Source organism: Neomonachus schauinslandi, chromosome 6 (genome assembly GCF_002201575.2).
Source record: "Neomonachus schauinslandi chromosome 6, ASM220157v2, whole genome shotgun sequence".
In the NCBI taxonomy this organism is placed as follows: domain Eukaryota; kingdom Metazoa; phylum Chordata; class Mammalia; order Carnivora; family Phocidae; genus Neomonachus; species Neomonachus schauinslandi.
The window spans coordinates 100,355,286-100,370,868 of record NC_058408.1 but is presented as its reverse complement, the minus strand read 5'-3'; the positions used below and the strand labels follow the sequence as shown (position 1 = coordinate 100,370,868).

General features: G+C 56.0%; 1 protein-coding gene across 2 annotated transcripts in view; it reads right to left on the bottom strand.

The window, feature by feature from the left end:
• Positions 1-15,583, bottom strand: part of CDH23 (cadherin related 23) — a 365,329-nt gene that overhangs the window by 67,821 nt on the left and 281,925 nt on the right. For both annotated transcript variants that reach the window (XM_021699647.1, XM_021699649.1), the window contains 8 exons: positions 14,176-14,311; positions 12,250-12,638; positions 11,285-11,386; positions 10,975-10,977; positions 7,083-7,232; positions 5,718-5,846; positions 4,652-4,780; positions 3,685-3,912 (listed from right to left, as the gene is read on the bottom strand). In XM_021699647.1, the coding sequence (XP_021555322.1) occupies positions 3,685-3,912; positions 4,652-4,780; positions 5,718-5,846; positions 7,083-7,232; positions 10,975-10,977; positions 11,285-11,386; positions 12,250-12,638; positions 14,176-14,311 (1,266 nt within the window). The remainder of the gene's footprint in view (positions 1-3,684; positions 3,913-4,651; positions 4,781-5,717; positions 5,847-7,082; positions 7,233-10,974; positions 10,978-11,284; positions 11,387-12,249; positions 12,639-14,175; positions 14,312-15,583) is intronic.

Genomic DNA, 15,583 nt, shown 5'->3' with positions numbered 1-15,583 from the left:
GGGTCTGCCGGGCATCTCTGGACAGATACATGCAGGGTGGCATCCACCCATAAGACCATGGTGACCTTTCTTGGAACCTTGGGATGCTCCTCAGGGCTCTGGCTGGAGCAGGAGGGCTTAAAACAACCCTATCCTCGAATACCCAACCAGTGAAATCTGCCCAACAGCAGGGAAGGGACCTCCTCTGGTCACCTCTGGCTTGGCCCTCAGTTTTGTGCTTAACTCTGGGGGTTCACCAGCTAGAGGGGAAGCAAATCTTCAGGGGTCCAGTGCTCCTCGGAGGCAGATGCCAATCATGGCTGGGCACTGGCTGCAGGGCCCTTGCTTGCGGCTTGTGCCCTGTCCTCACCCTGGCTCAGCTGTACAGGGAAGAAGTGGAGGGGGCACGCGAGAAAGTAGTGCAGTCAGCCCTTAGGGCAGACCCCAGAGACAATGTCACCGGAAGAATATATAGATAGAGAGCTGCACTCTTGGCTCTGAATGCTGCCACGGGCCTGAACTACGTGCAGCTCCTCAAACCCACCCCTGGTCTTTGCTTGATCTTAGGCCTTTGTTCAGGTGGATCTCCGGGTCCAGGATATGCTTTGTTGTGCTAACGATGACTGAGTGACAAGACAGCCCAGCTGTCACCTCCTCCAAGAAGCCTTCCCCAAGCCCTTGTTAGTGCTCCTCAATGCAGTCCCATCTGCACCTTGGCCCCTGTGCTTGGAGAGCCTCAGTGCCTTCCTTACTCGGAGGCCTTTTACATGGCAGGGACCAACACTGTTTCCTCCCAGTATCCCTGGGGCCTGGCACATAGTGGGCATTCAGAGAACACTGTCTGCCTGAATGAACGAACGAACGAACGATTGAATGAACGAACAAATATCCTCTAATGCTCAGTTCTCAACTATGCTCCCGTGGTCACTGCAATTCTTCACCGTCGTGTTTCCCTTACAGAAGTCAAGTACCAGGGATCTTTCCTCAACCTGAAGCAGCAGGAAAAAAAGTTGAAAGGATAGATTCCTTTTGACCTAAAAAATGTCTCCTGTAAATCTTTTCCCAGCTGGTCCCTGATGCCGTTTGTCCGGAGCACAGTGTTACAGCCCAGGAGCCCATATACAGATTTGCTCGGTGATGGCCTCAGGGAACCCCACGCCTGACCCGAGTCATCTAGAAGGTGCTTTCCAGGGCCGAGCTGGTGATGGCCAGAATGAGGAATGTAGAGAAAGGGAGATTATACCTCTCACCACCTAACTTCTCGTAGTCTTAGCAGGGAGCTGGAAAGCCCGAGATCTGCTTCGAGGTGGGGCTAGAATGTCCAGGGACCTATGTGTGAGGAGGCAGTGCTCATGGGTCTCCACTGGGCTCGGTTGGGTCTCTGGGGGCGGGGGGGTCAGGATGTCTGTCAACAGATGGAAACTTTCTAGCTACAGGGACCAGTCCCAAGTTCTGCAGGAACTGCACATGCTCTCAGTTTCCCACCCCAGATCTGTTCTCTGCCCTTCCCTCACTAACAAGCTCTGCTTTTGTTTGAGTGATATATCTGGCTTCCAGGTAATAAGCCAGTCCTGACAATCCTGTCATTTTTTTCCAATCTCCTTTGCAGTGAGGTGCCCATATGAATCTTTTCTGGCCACAGACATAAGCAGAACTCTGGAAAATAGTTCTGGAAAAACTTTTGCTTTCTTGATAAAGGGGCAGAAATGGCTTGCATAGCTCTTTGTCTTCTTGTCATTTCCTGCCTTGAATGCTGACATGATGGCTGGTGCTATAGCAGCCATCCTGTAACCATGGGGGAAAGGCCAAGAGACATTAGCTCTGACATCACCGAGCACAAAACCAACATTTGTAATTCTCTCCAGAATTTTTGTTATGTGAATAAAATGCACTCTGATTTATTGATGACTATAAAGTTTCTGTCACTTGTAGCCAAACACGTCTCTAAAGGCCATTGACGAGATGACCAGGATGATGACTTGCCCTGAAGCCAGGTGCAGTTGCGGGGGGGCGTGGGGGAGGGGTGTCAAAACGGAGTCCTTCCATGTCACCACAGTAACTGATACCCCTACCCCCTCAGGCAGTTGTATGTGTCCTGTATACAAGCCTCTCTTTGGCTCACTGGGTGGGGACGGCTAAAGTGATTAGCGGGGACATTGGCAGCTCTGGAGCTGAGGATGCCCAGGGTGTGCCCAGAGCCAGTCCCATAACCTCAGCATCTCAGAATGTGGTTTCCTGGGATTGGTCAAATTCCACCATCCTCCCCAGAGACACTCCAGATAAACAGCCCAGCCCAGGCCTGCTCTGACCCCACAGTCCATAGGGCTGAGCCAGAGGGGACGGGTCTAACAGAGTCACCCGTAGGGGGCAAAGGGACAGGGCTGAGGCCTCATTTATGATCAGGTTCCTAGGGTGGACAGAGTACAAAAATGTCCCCAATCCTTTACACCTCCCTGTATCCACACTTTTTACAACTCATTTGCAACTCATTCCTTCAAAAGATAGAGTGTATTTCTCCACACCTTGAACCTGGACTGGCCTTGTGACTTGCTTTGGCCAACAGAATGTGCTAGAAGTAACCTCAGCCCAGTTCCAAACCTGGACTCAAGAGGCCTTGCATGCTTCCACGGTTTCTCCTGGACCCTTTCTAGCTGCATGTGAACAAGTATAGCCTAGCCTTCTGGAAGAGGAGAGACAGGTGGCCCTGTCACCCCAGCTGATAGGTGGCCAACCCCCAAAAGCCCAGCCATCCAATGACACACAGCTGCCCCCCTCCAACCCCAACAAAGGGGGGAGCCCAGCTAAACCAGGTCTAAATTGCCAGTTTGCAGAGTTGGTGCTAAATCAATGGTTGTGTTCGTCTCTCCATTTGGTTTGGTTTGCAAGGCAGGATTACTGCGCCCATACACAGCCAATACGATCCTCCTCCTCAGGGTTGGCCAAGCACTTCCGCAGACATGAGCTAATTCAACTCCCCAGACACCACCTAAGAGGAGATAGCATCTCCCTTTGCGGATGACGAGACCCACATTCCGAGAGGTTCCGACTTGCCGGCGATCGCGCAGCCAGCTCACAGGACTCCTGACTCCAAATTTCCCACCCCAGCCCATTGCCCCCAGACCACCTCGCCCTCTGGTGCCGCAGGGCACACCTCCTTCTCCAACCTCGCAAACCTTGCACATTGCCCTGGGCGGGGGCTCTGCACCAGACGGAACCAAGAACATCAGTCCCTTCCAACCTGGACATATTGCGACAGCGTGTCACAGCAATGCGACAGAGGGGAAGAGGCCAGAGAGCACCTTTTCCTATTTGGCACAGGGTGTGGGTGAATGCAGTCTCGTGGGCACACAGCTTGACAAGTGAAGTGGGCGCTGGCCAGGCCCGGAGGTGTAGGCTTACTCCGTAACATCCCACAGAACGGCTCTGTTTGCGCAAAGAGGGCTCAACAGAGGCTCGGGGTGGCTGCAGGTGCAGGACAACAAGTGCACGAGTTCTGCACACACGGGGCCTCCCCAAATACACACGCGGGTCCTCCATAAATACTCAGAGGCGGACCTTCTAAAGGCACGACAGAGGAGTTGTCAAAGATTTACCCCCCTCGGGCATTCCACTCCCACCCATCTTGTTCCCCTGCCACCCCCCGCAGAGAAGGCAGAACTGTCCTTCAAGCACCCTCCCCTCCCTGCAGCTGCCCCCATTACTCACGGACAGGGTGGGGGTGCCTTCGTCCTCCACGGTCACCACCAGGTGGTAGAAACTCTGGCGCTCACGGTCGGGCGGCGCAGGTCGTGTGGCAATCTCGCCACTGATCCGGTCCATGCGGAAGGTCATGTCCTCATTGCCCTCAGTGATATAGTAGGACAGGACGCTGTTGATCCCGATGTCACGGTCGGTGGCTCTCACCTGGACCACAACAGTACCCCCACCCACGTTCTGCGGGGAGAACAGGAAAGAGGTCATTCTGGATTCAGAGCCCCCGGGGGCCCAAGGGCTTCACGTGGGCCTTTAGAGAGTTTTGCTCTGTCTACTGTGGAGCACCGAGGAGGAGGATGAAGATGCTGGCGGTGAACATTCTGTGGGCACCCACTATATGCAGGGCTGCGTGACTTCACCGTCTCTTCTCTGTAACCCTATGAGTTAGGTATGATGCCATCCCCATTTACAGATGAGAAAACTGAGGTACGGAGAAAGCATGTATGCACGTCACACAGCCTGTCAGTGGCAGAGCCCAGGTCTGAATCCTGGGAGCCTGGCCTGAGCCCTGGCCTTTAAACTCCTCTACCGCCCCTGCTTTCACGGACGTCCAACCTGGCCTGATACCCAGCGATGCTGGCGCAAAAATTTCCCTTAGTGGCTCAGTCTTAAGAATGAATAGTAAATGCATTGTTTTGTTTAAAAACAGCTCTCCCGGGGATAAATCCCTATTGGTGGTGGAAGGCCACTTCCTTCTTTCTCTCTCCTCTTGTCTCCTCTTCACACCACCCACAGAAAGATACTGCATTCCAGGATCTGGCATTAGGGCTGGAATTGTGAGTGAGTGGGCCTCGCCCTCACCTGCCAGGTCTGGAGAGCCTAGCAGGCCAGGCAGACACTTAAACAGGTGCTTCATGGTCACTCACACCCACTGTCCACCCTGGACATCCAGCTGTACGGACGCGAGAGCTGCCCTCACCTCGTTCACGCTGACATTGTACCCAAAAGGGCTCTCGATCACTGGAGGGTTGTCATTGACATCCAGGAGGGTCACCTGCAGGATGTGGTCCTTCTTCTGTGGAGGGGTGCCGCAGTCGGATGCTACAACCTGGAGGAAGGAGAGGAGAGAGGAGGCTGGATTCAGGGCTAAAGGTAGGGGAAAGATCAGGAATATGGAGTGTGAAAGGGCAGTCTGCCCAGTGGGGAGGACCAGGAGGGCAGAGAGACTCAAGGGTCCATCCCTGCCTCCGTGTGGCCTGCCAGCCCTGGGCTCTCCCCAGGATTTTGCCTTCTGCCCCATGCTGCAAACAATCCTTGCCCAATTGTTGTCTGACTTGGGGCCATCATTTGGAATCTGATTCTGGTGTGCCCAGTCTTTACCATCTGATTCTACCCCTGACTATATTCTGGGCTGTGCCAGCCCCCCGACCATGACCTGGGCCTGTGACCAGACCCCGGGCTCCTGCCCTTAGCTTCAAATACCTCTGTTCCATGCACTCCTTTCTGAACCCTGGCAAATAGAGAGAGCCTCCCATAATCTTTTCAGCAATGAACTGGAGATCCCCCCATAGCCCAAGCCTATCCCTGGGAGCCTGGATGATTCCTGGATGCCTGGCGGCAGAAAATGCTCTCCAGGCTCAGACCCCTGCAAAAATGCAGCCCTGGGGTCCCCAGAGTCCTCAGGGAACAGGCCAGCCACAGCAATTCAGCAATAACGGTGGCCTTTGGGACTCCTCACACCTGCGCTTGTTTCTCACCGAGGCAGAGGCAGGCCAGGGAGGGGTTCTTCTGCCCATTGCACAAGAGGGGAAACCAAGGCCCAGAGAGAGTGAACAACTTGTCCAAAGTCATACTGTTTGTGGAAAAGTCAGGACTCTATCAGCTCTGCCAAGCCTTCTCCCCTGGCTCCTATGGCGGGGACGGACACCTCTGCTTCCTGCTCTGGGTCCCCTGGGGACCAGTGACACGGGAAGCTGACTGCCAGGCCGTACCAAGCTCTCACCTGGATGGTCAACAGAGACCCCGGGGCAGGGGGTGTTTCTCACCTTGAGGATGTAGTGGTCTAGCTCTTCTCTGTCCAGAGGCCTGGCCACAAACACTTCACCAATGGAGTCGTTGGTGGTGATGATATCAAAGTCCCCAGCGATGTTGCCAGAGGCCAGAAAGAAGACCACCTGTCAGGGAGGAGGGGGGAGAGGAGGGAGAGAGTGGGGAGGACAGGCCGCCAGATCCGGCCGAGCCCCTCCCCTGCCCTCCCGGGCCCTCTGCTCGGTAAGGGCATCTGAAAAGAGAACATTTATGCAGAGGTGGTCGCATCCCTACAAATGTGTGCGGCAGGCGCACTGAGGCAACGCAGGACCTGTGGCAGGCTCCTGGGGGGAGAGAGGTCAGCGTTACCGGCCCAGGGGCCAGAAGGGTGCGTGTGAGTCCCACGGCACGGACGTTTCCCAGGGCAGAGGTGGGGAGGTACTGAGATTTCTGGAGGCCCCGCTAGAAGCGGGCCCGAGCTGGGGTTCCATCTGGCCCTCGCAGCAACAGTCAGAAGGAGATGCTCTTTTCAGTTTGCAGACAGGAGGCTCAGAAACATGCAACAGTTGGCCAAGGTCACACAGCTTGCAAATGACCAAGAGAACGAAGATTTGAACGTCTGTGCTTCTGACCCCAAAGCCACCCCCCCGCCCCCAGAGGTGTGCAAGCCATCTTTGGGGTGGGGGCAGAGGGAGAGGAAGACAGAATCTCAAGCAGGCTCCACGCTTGGTGCAGAGTCCGATGCGGGGCTTGATCTCATGACCCTGAGGTCATGACTTGAGCCGAAATCAAGAGTGGGCCGTTTAACCGACTGAGCCCCCCAGGCGCCCCGAGCAAGCCATTTTTAAATGGTGGAAACCTCCTCAAACATACCAGCTGATTCATAGGACAGATTAAAGCAGCAGGAAGAATAATATGCTCTATCACCCGTCCTCCTTGTGCGCTGGGGCCTCCAGACCTGGAGTGTGTGTGGAGGGAGCACTTCCTGCCGTGGGACAGGCCCCCCAAAGCAGGAGGGAGGAGGAGGAGCATGTCCTCTCTGAGACCTGGGGCCACGTGGGAAAGGCTGGCACACAGGGCCGAGATGCCGAGTGGTTGGTGGATCAGGTGACGAAGGAGTCAGCGGGAAGGATGAACCCCCTCTGCTTTCAGCTTGCTGTGGGGGGCTGAGCTGTGACAGGCCTTTGGGCTCCATGTTCACTTGACCCAGGCAGGGCCAACAGCCTGCACAGCTCTGCCTCCTCTCCTTGACCATGGACTAGGGTGAGGGCAGGGCCGTGCTGCCTGGGGCTGGGAGGAGCCTGACTGTCCCTTCTCTAGCGGAGAGGCTATGTGAGCCTCCTACCGACAGGGAAGATCCAAGTATTTCACTTGGTGCCCACCTGCCCATTGCTGCCGGCGTCGGGGTCCCGGGCCTTGACGGTGGCCACCTGCTGGCCCACAGGGCAGTCCTCAGGCACACTGACGGCCGAGTCGGAGGTGAAGTCAAAGCGGGGACTATTGTCGTTCTCGTCCAGCACCGTGATATAGACCTGGGAGGGGGGGAGGCAGCCAGAGACCTACCGCCTCCTTCCGCTTCCTGGCTGCAAACACCAGGCTCCCACCATGGGCCCATCGGGGCCTAGAGCTGATAGTTCCAGAAAGCCAGCTAGCATTCAGAGCCTGCCTGGGCCGATTCGGACTTTACACAGAGGTGTTGAGCACATTTTCCCTCACAGTGTGATGGGGGAGGGCTGGATGCATTCAAATGCTGGGGCCAGGACAGCAGGGTAGGGGACCAGGGGGGACTCCTAGGTGGTGGGGCTGAGAGCTGGAAGGCACGGGCCTTGGCTAAAGGGGACAGAGGCTACTCAGCGAAAAATTCATGAAGAACGCCAGCTTGACATTGGCAGAACTTCCTGTTTTTCAAGGGGAACCTGGCATCCAGATTTTTATGAGGAATTACGTGTTAATAAAAATTAAAGGAAAAACTTAGGTGCCAGCTGGTCAAAACACATCTAGCAGCCAGATCCAGCCCGAAGGCCTCTTCATTGGCACATCTGGGTTAGAGGGAAGGAAACGGGGCTTTGGAACAAGAAGGGGCCAGGAGGTAGCCTGGTGTTCCCAGTGGGGAGAGGAGAGGAATTTCCAACTGTCAGATATAAAGCGGGAATGTGCAAATTGCATGCAAAGAGCATATTGTTTCGCGTCTGTAGCCTCCAGCGCACAGATGGCCATGAGCACCGCTTAGGCTCACTGATGGGAAGGTTCAGGACGGGTGGGAGAGGCTCAGGTTTTGGGACTCCCAGGCGGGGCTTGCTCCCACCACCCTGCCCCAAGCCAGACCTCATCTTCTCCTTCCCTGGGCCTGGGGTACAGGGGCTCCCAGGCCTGCCTGCAGCATACACAGTCCCCCATGGAGAGTCTGGGGAACCTCGCTGCTACAGAGGAGGCCCCCTTCTTCCTCCCCCTCCAATCAGGTCTTCCTTCTTCTCCATCCTAGCCACGCCTCCATATCTTTAGGGAGCTGTCAGAACTGCAGGGCAAGAAGCCCAGGCTTGGAGGCAGGACCAACTCCACCATTTACCAGCTGGGTGATTTTGGAAAAAATGATTCAACCTCTCTGATTTTCCACTTCCTTAGCTGAAAGTACAAAAACACCTATAGCACCAAGATGCTTTGGGGAATGAATGAGCAAACAAAAAGTTCAGGGGTGGTACAATGTGGTCCCCGTCCTGCTTCCTGCCTGGCAGACTGGCATGATCTCATGCGCCAAGGCTTTGCCTATCCCTCATGATTTTGGTCAGGGAGTTCTGTAAAGTCCCAGAGCCCCAGTCTGCTCATCTGTGAAATGGGCCAAATAATGCCCACCATGCTATTTTCAGGGCAGAACCAAACATGGCCTCTGTGCTCTGATTCCTCTAAACTCTCTTGCTCCCCTCAAGGCTTTGTTCAGGCTTCCTGTGCTTCCTCCCACCATAGAGCCTTTGCATACGCTATTCCCTCTGCCTTTACGCTCTTCCTTCTTGGCTGGGTAAATGTCTATGCTTTCTGTGGATCTCAGCCTGAGTCACTTCCTCAGGGAAGCCCTCCTTGATTTCCTTGACATCTTATTATAGACTGTCTCCTATAGCATACATTGACTGGTGTGATAATTTAATCAACATCCCTCCCCTGCTGTATCTTATGTTTGTGAAGGCAGGGGCTACATCTGATTTTGGGGAATCATTTGGGCTACATCTGTTGTACCCTGAGCCCAGTCCAGAGCATGGCACACAGTAGGTGCTTCCTCTAGGATTACCACTGTGATGCTGTTTGTGAGGTGCTCCCAGCAGCAGAGAGTCAGCCTCAGTGGGGGAGAATGGAGGGCAGGTGCCAAGGTCTACAGAATCAGATCTGGGTCTGTGTTCCCCCACAGGGCCTCATGGTCCAAATCTACTTCCCCTGGCCCCAGAGGCCTGAAGGTGTTATGCCAGAGCCCGCCCCCCGTCTGACCCTTCCTGCTGCCTCCCCACCCCTCCCAGGGCCCACGGGGCTGCTGGGGTCAGGGAAGAGTCAGATGTAGGTGAGCTGCGGTTTGGGGGTTCCGGCCTTGCAGAGGAAATGATGCCACCTTTAAAAGGCCCCTCAGGCTGCCTCCACCCTACCACTTCCAACAGTGCCTGGGGCCAACAGGGCTGCTGTATCTGGGGCAGTGGGCCCTGGGGCCTGGGAGGAAGCCAGGGCAGAGCAAAAAGCCATAGGTCCTGCTTCCTGGAAGAGGGCATAGCGATTATGGAGATCAGGGCTTGCGCAGGAGTGTGTGCTTAGGGTGCCCCCCCGGCCTGTGTGGAGGAAGGGGGCTGCCTGATCTACAGAAGGGCATCGGCGGCCTTGGTGGGGAGCATCCTGGCCACCCTGGCTGCTTATCAGGCTCCACCTGGCCTCAGTTCCCAGACTCCCCATAAATGAGGGGCTAGCTGCAACTGTGCCCATTTTATAGATGAGGCTGCCGAGGCCCAATGAGAGGGCCCCATTTAACCTGAGCCTCAGCTCCTACGGCTGGGGTGGCCAGGAGCCTGAGATGGGAGTGGCGGGACATGGTACCTGCCTGGTATCCACCACTGAGGGTTTTGCTCACCGGCTGCCCTCTGGGAACACTGCAGGGCTCAGGGGAGCTATGCAGCTCATGGCTACTCTTGGCCTCACTACCCCCAGGCTGGCCCTGTGGATGGAGGGGGCTTTGGGATACAACTAAGTCACAACAAGGGCCATTGGAACTGAGCACCTCCAGGGAGCTGTGGGGCAGAGAACCCCAAGCAGCTGCATTGGGCTCTTAGCCTGGACAGTGGGTTGGTTTCCGTCCTTCCAGGGTAATGTGATAGGGACCCAGTGGGGAGTGAGAATGTGGCTATAACCAAGGCTGTGGATGAGCTGGATGCCCCATGTGGTCGACAGATGGCCTCAGACCGGATTGGCTGGGGCCCAAGCCCAATACATTGTTAATGTTCTTGTTATCCCTGCAGGCTGCCCGCCTGGTAGACCCTCCCTCTGGGGATTACCCCCATTTCAACCCCCCCAGCCTGAGGTCCCTGCCTGCCTCACCCACTTCCCCCACCCTCTTAAGAACCTTGCCCGACACCTCTGGCCTCAGCAGTCACCCTCCTCAAAATGCTCTGAGCATGTGGTGTTCCTGCCCTAAAGTCCTTGAGGACAGTGACTCACACTGTGCCCATGGCAGCCCTTGCCCAGCACGCCCCAGGCCCCGGCACCGTGGGCCCCACCTCCCATGTTCCATAACATTATATGCTCCTTCCCCCAACCCCCAAGAGAGGGCTAGTTTCCCCTTTACAGATGCCACTCCCATCATATGCTCCTTGGGGCCTAGTTTACAAAGGGCTTCTTATTCGCCATCTCCTGCCAGCTTCAGGGCTGTTGGCAAGATCCTCGCTTTAGACCCGAGGAAGAGAAGCACAGAGAAGTTGAGCAACTTGCTTGTGTCACACAGCAGAGCTGGGACGAAGCCTCCGTGTTCCTTCTATCGTGTGTCCCACCTTCTCCTTTCTAGTGCCCCCTACCCCCAAATCCCAGCCCCCACGGGCTGGCACAAAGGAGGGCAGAGCTGGATCTGGGGAATGCGTCCAAGACGGGCCGGGACTGGAGTGGTTGTGAAGGGTCTGGGCAGGAACCTGCTGCGGGCCTGTCCATGGGCCTGTCTCCAGAGGATGCAGGAAGGTGCAGAGCCACATAGGGATGGAGCTGGCACTGGCCACAGCCAACAGTACAGGGGACAGCCCCAGTCCACAGGCCACTCACCTTCTGTAGGCAGAGCCGGCAGGAGGCCAAGGGAGAGAAAAGGCCAGGGTAGAATGGTTAGCAGTCTGTAGCTCCCCCAGCCCCCTCCCAGCAGGGGTGTGCTGCCCGCCCCGGCCCCGGTCTGTGGTGTCATCCTTAGCCCAGGCTGCCCAGGAAGGTGTGGCATGACGGCCGCAGCGCTGTCCCTGGGTGGCCGAAACCCTCACCCACTGCCTGGCTTGTGTGGGGGTGGCTGAAGATGTAGGTTTTGGGGTGCCTTGGGGTGGTGATGGGCTATGCCTATGGGGCTCTCACCCGGGGTCTCACTCACCACGGTGGAGTCCACCTTGGGGCCACCATCGTCTGCCACCACTGTCAAGGTGTAGAAGTCGCTTTTTTCCCGGTCCACCAGGCCCTTGACCGTGATCACACCCTGCGGGGAAGGGAACAGACGAAAGGCTGACGACATCATATCCACCAGGCAGAGTCCGCCCCCCCCCCCCCCCCGCCAAGCTGTCCCGTGCTCCAGCCAAAGCAGAGTCCTCGCTAATCCCCAACATTCTGCCCACTTTCCTACCTTCCACATCGCTCCCTCTGCCCAGCAGAACATCTCCGCGGAGCTCTGTCGGCCTAAATCCTACTTCTTTCTCAAACCTCACTCAGATGCTCCCCCAGCCAGGTAAGATCACTCTCATTTGGGCCCCTGGGAGCTCCACTACACCTGTATTGTAGCTCTTTTCACATCTTCCCCTGTGGTGCTCGGATGTACATCCCTGATTATTCTCATTTCTCCTCCCAGTCTACGAACTCTTTGGGGGCTGGGAAGAGTCTCGTTCATCTTTGTGAACCCGATATTCCCTAGGACAAGACCTGTACCCTGCAGTGATTCATACCTTGCCTATTTTCAAAGAAGGGAGTCTGATAAAAGAGATGGAAGAGTAAGATCCAAATAGTAGATAAGAGACTAGCTGCTACTTAGCTAAGACTGGCTATTGTGATGAAGTAATTTACATCTGAGCTTCCTAACAGCCAAGGTAGAAAGAGAAATGTGATGACTTGCATAGCTCTCATTGTCTAACAACAAGGTTACCAGGTTGCCTAGGTATAAACTTTATCTTACCCCTGAATATTGAAAGGGATGCATTACAGGGGTATTTATCTCAAAGACACTCTATGACAAAGAGGATAGTACTGTGCTTATAGAAGGAGCTCAAGAAATGTTGGTTAGCTTTAAAAGGACTGTGCTTCCTGCCCCTAGGGAGAGCCCTTACTGTGCCTGCTCCCAGCCTCCCTCACCGTGACGGCATCTATCTTGAAGAGGGCTTTGGCCTGGGCGCTGGTATAAGTGTCGAAGCGGTAGGTGATCTGATTGAGGTTGTCAATGGAGTAGGCCTGGACCCGCACGATCTCAGTGCCCAGTGCCAGGTTCTCCAAGATGGCCGCCTCATAGGAGGCGTTGGAGAACTGCACAGCCTCGTCCAGCTCATTGAGCAGTGTGATGTAGACGCTGCAGAAGCCCTGGTTGAAGGGGGGGGCCTGGTCGGTGGCAGACACGTTCATCAGGTAGCTGGTTTTGGTCTCATAGTCCAGGTAATCCACGGTGATGATGAGCCCCGTGCTCTCGTCAATCTCGAACTTGCCCTCGGCGCCAGATAGGATGCGGTAATTCACCAGGCCGCCGTCCCCTGCAGGAGGACACAAGAGTGTGCAGTCCCAGATGGGGGTGGGGCTGCCCTGTGGCTTCCCAGGCTGCCGACGGCACACCTGCTACTGGCCCCGAGGGACCAGGTGAGCGGCCCTGGCTGACCTGCCCAGGGTGTACTGCCCCCCACTCCCCGAGAGAAGTGGCAGAGGATGGGGCCAGGGTCTATGTGGACAGCAAGGCCCAACACACACAACCTCTCTGGAGCTTGGCTTTGGCATAAGATATGTACTGGAGGGATTTGGTTCTGCCTCTGGAGCCTCTAAATTCAAGCTCAAGTAGCAACCCCTCCCCGCCTTGGGTATTTGGACAAGTAGCAATGGGGAAATTAGGGATATCTTGTGAGGGGGAGCTTTCATCTAGAAAGTGTTAGGGGCAGCATCCTCAGAAGTGGCCAAGACTCCATTTGGTCCCTCCAGCCAAAGGGTGCTAGCACCAGGGACACCTTCCCCTGTCCTCCCCACTCCTCCATCTCAAATCCCTTGGCCTCGGTACATTCTTCAACCAGGAGCTCAAGTTGGGATTCTTTAGCTGAAGTCCACAGACTTCCAGGGGAATGGCCATAAAGCCACTCGGGAAATCCCAGACTTCCTTAAAATCATTTGCTAAACTCATAATGGATGTGCATTCTTCTAGGGAGGGACACTTAGCTCTCACTAATTTCTCAAAGGGATTCCTGACCCAGAAAAGGCCATGAACCATTAGACAACAGGGACATATGTGGCCTGAACTGTATAAATGGGCCATATAAGGGATGGCAAATCTGACAGTTTTCAGACTGATCTCCGCCCCCCACCCCGTCACCCCATCCTGTGCCCCAGCGGGGCTGGGGATGCTGACAGGGGCTGACATGAGGGAGGGGCTGGAGCTGGGACACTGGGAGCAGCTCAGGGAGCCTCTCCGGGGGGGGCAGTGGACCGTCCAGGAAAGAGGTCCTCTCTGGCTGCATCCCTGGCCTGGGGCAGAGGCCCAAATAGCCGGGGCCCATGAAGAGGGCTGCTGTGACTTGGCCACATTCTCCCGTTTTGCACCGCCAGCTGCAGCTGTCTCTGGGGCTCAGGGTCCTCGGCGAAGGTGGGCTGCCTTCAGAGCACTCCAGAACACTGCCCCTTGTGAAGCCTGCGTGTGTCAGGCCCTGAGCCAGGCCCGCAGGACATGGAGCCGTTGCTGGCTGGAGGGGCAGGCCTCGGCCAGCTGTGTGACAAGTCCTTTACCTCCCGCAGCCCTGCCCGGCCCCCAGCCAAAGGCTAGCCAGGAGCTGCCGACTCCGCCAGTGAGAAACCTAGACTTTCCAAGCTCGGGACCTTCCCTGTCTCCATCCAGAGATTGGGACAAGTCCCCCACTCCAGTCCTTGCAGGCCTGGGCATCTGGTGCAAATGCCACCAGGACTGTCCCCAGAGCCCCTCCCCAGCCTGAGAGCTGCTGAATTGGGGAGCCTGCGGCGTCCCGAGGATGACGGGCCCCATGGGAGCAGGAGGGACGAGCTGTGGAGGGTGACTCCGGGGAAAGCTGGCCTCACCGGTGTCTCGATCCGTGGCTCGGACTACGATGACCGATGTGCCGACGCCCGCGGTCTCTCGAAGCCCCTGGCGGCTGTATTGCTGCTGTGTGAACATGGGGGCCTCGTCGTTGACGTCCTCCACGTACACGATCACCTGTAGGAGCCAGACCGGGGGTGGAAGGTCAAGGTGGGGTGGAGACCCGAGGAGGCTGGGGCCAGCCCACCTGGGCCTGCATGTATGGTCATTGCTCTCCTGGGCTAGTGGGGAGCTCCTGACGGTTGGTCACCATGGCCCCCCCACCTGGCATGGTACCAGGCACAGGGCAGGTGCTCGAACGTCATTTGATCTTACTCTTGGCACTGCTACTAACCCTGGGGGAACCTGTGACTAATTAGTGACTCTTCGGGACCATCAAGTTGCTTAGCTATGAAACAGCAATACATCAGCCTGGTAACTCATGCTCTGTGCCACGTCTACGGTTGGTAGGAAGATAAAACGAGCCAGGCTTTGCAAAAGTGCTTCAAAAGGTTGAAGTGACCCCATTGGAATATCAAAATCTATCTGGGAGAATAGGCACAAAAATGTTCATGATGATTGTATCAGAGGACTTTGGCGTTCAGACCCCTGTTGATTACCAAGGCACTTTCTCTGGGGGCTCTCTCTGCCAGCCAGCCACAGTGGCTCTTGGCGGGGGACTCACCCCACCCCACCCAGGCTGCTGGAACACACACACCCAGAGAGCTGGAAGGGCCTGGGGATTATGTCCCCTGGGGCAGCCCCTACCAGGGACTGATGGGTGTGGACTGTAAAACTTGGCTTCCTCAGCCCTGATCGGGTAGTTGGAATGATTCTCTCCAGAGCTCTCCGAGGGGCTGAGTCAAAGTTCCCCAGCTGCCTTTCCTTCCCTGGTCCCACGCCCCTTCCGGCTTTTCCTGGAGACACTTCCTACTTACCATGTTCCTATCAACTCTTGTCCCAGGATTTGCTTCTGAGAAGCCTGGCCAAGATAGTGGCTCTATCTGAATAGTGGAATTATGCATCATTTCCATTACTGTTTATCTGTACTTTCTAATTGCTCTTTGAAGAACATATAGATCTTGCATAACAGAAGAAAAACAGTTTAAAAGATCTTTATGGAGAGAGGTCAGGGTCACAGCATTTTTTTTTTTTTTTTTTGCCACACCCCCTGCCCCTGCCCCTCACATCACACAGGAGCACAGGGAGGGTCTGGCCCAGGGACGGGCAGGACCAGCTCTGTGTCCAGAAGGACCAGGGTGGTAGAGGAAAGGAGGGTATCACAGAGTGTTGGTGCTTAAGGAGCCACAGGGAGGCCCAGGGTCCCTGCCTCTTTTCCCAGATGGGGGGATGGAGGCTCAGGGAGGAGGAGGGACGTACCCAAGGCCTCATGGTGACTGAAGGGGTGGG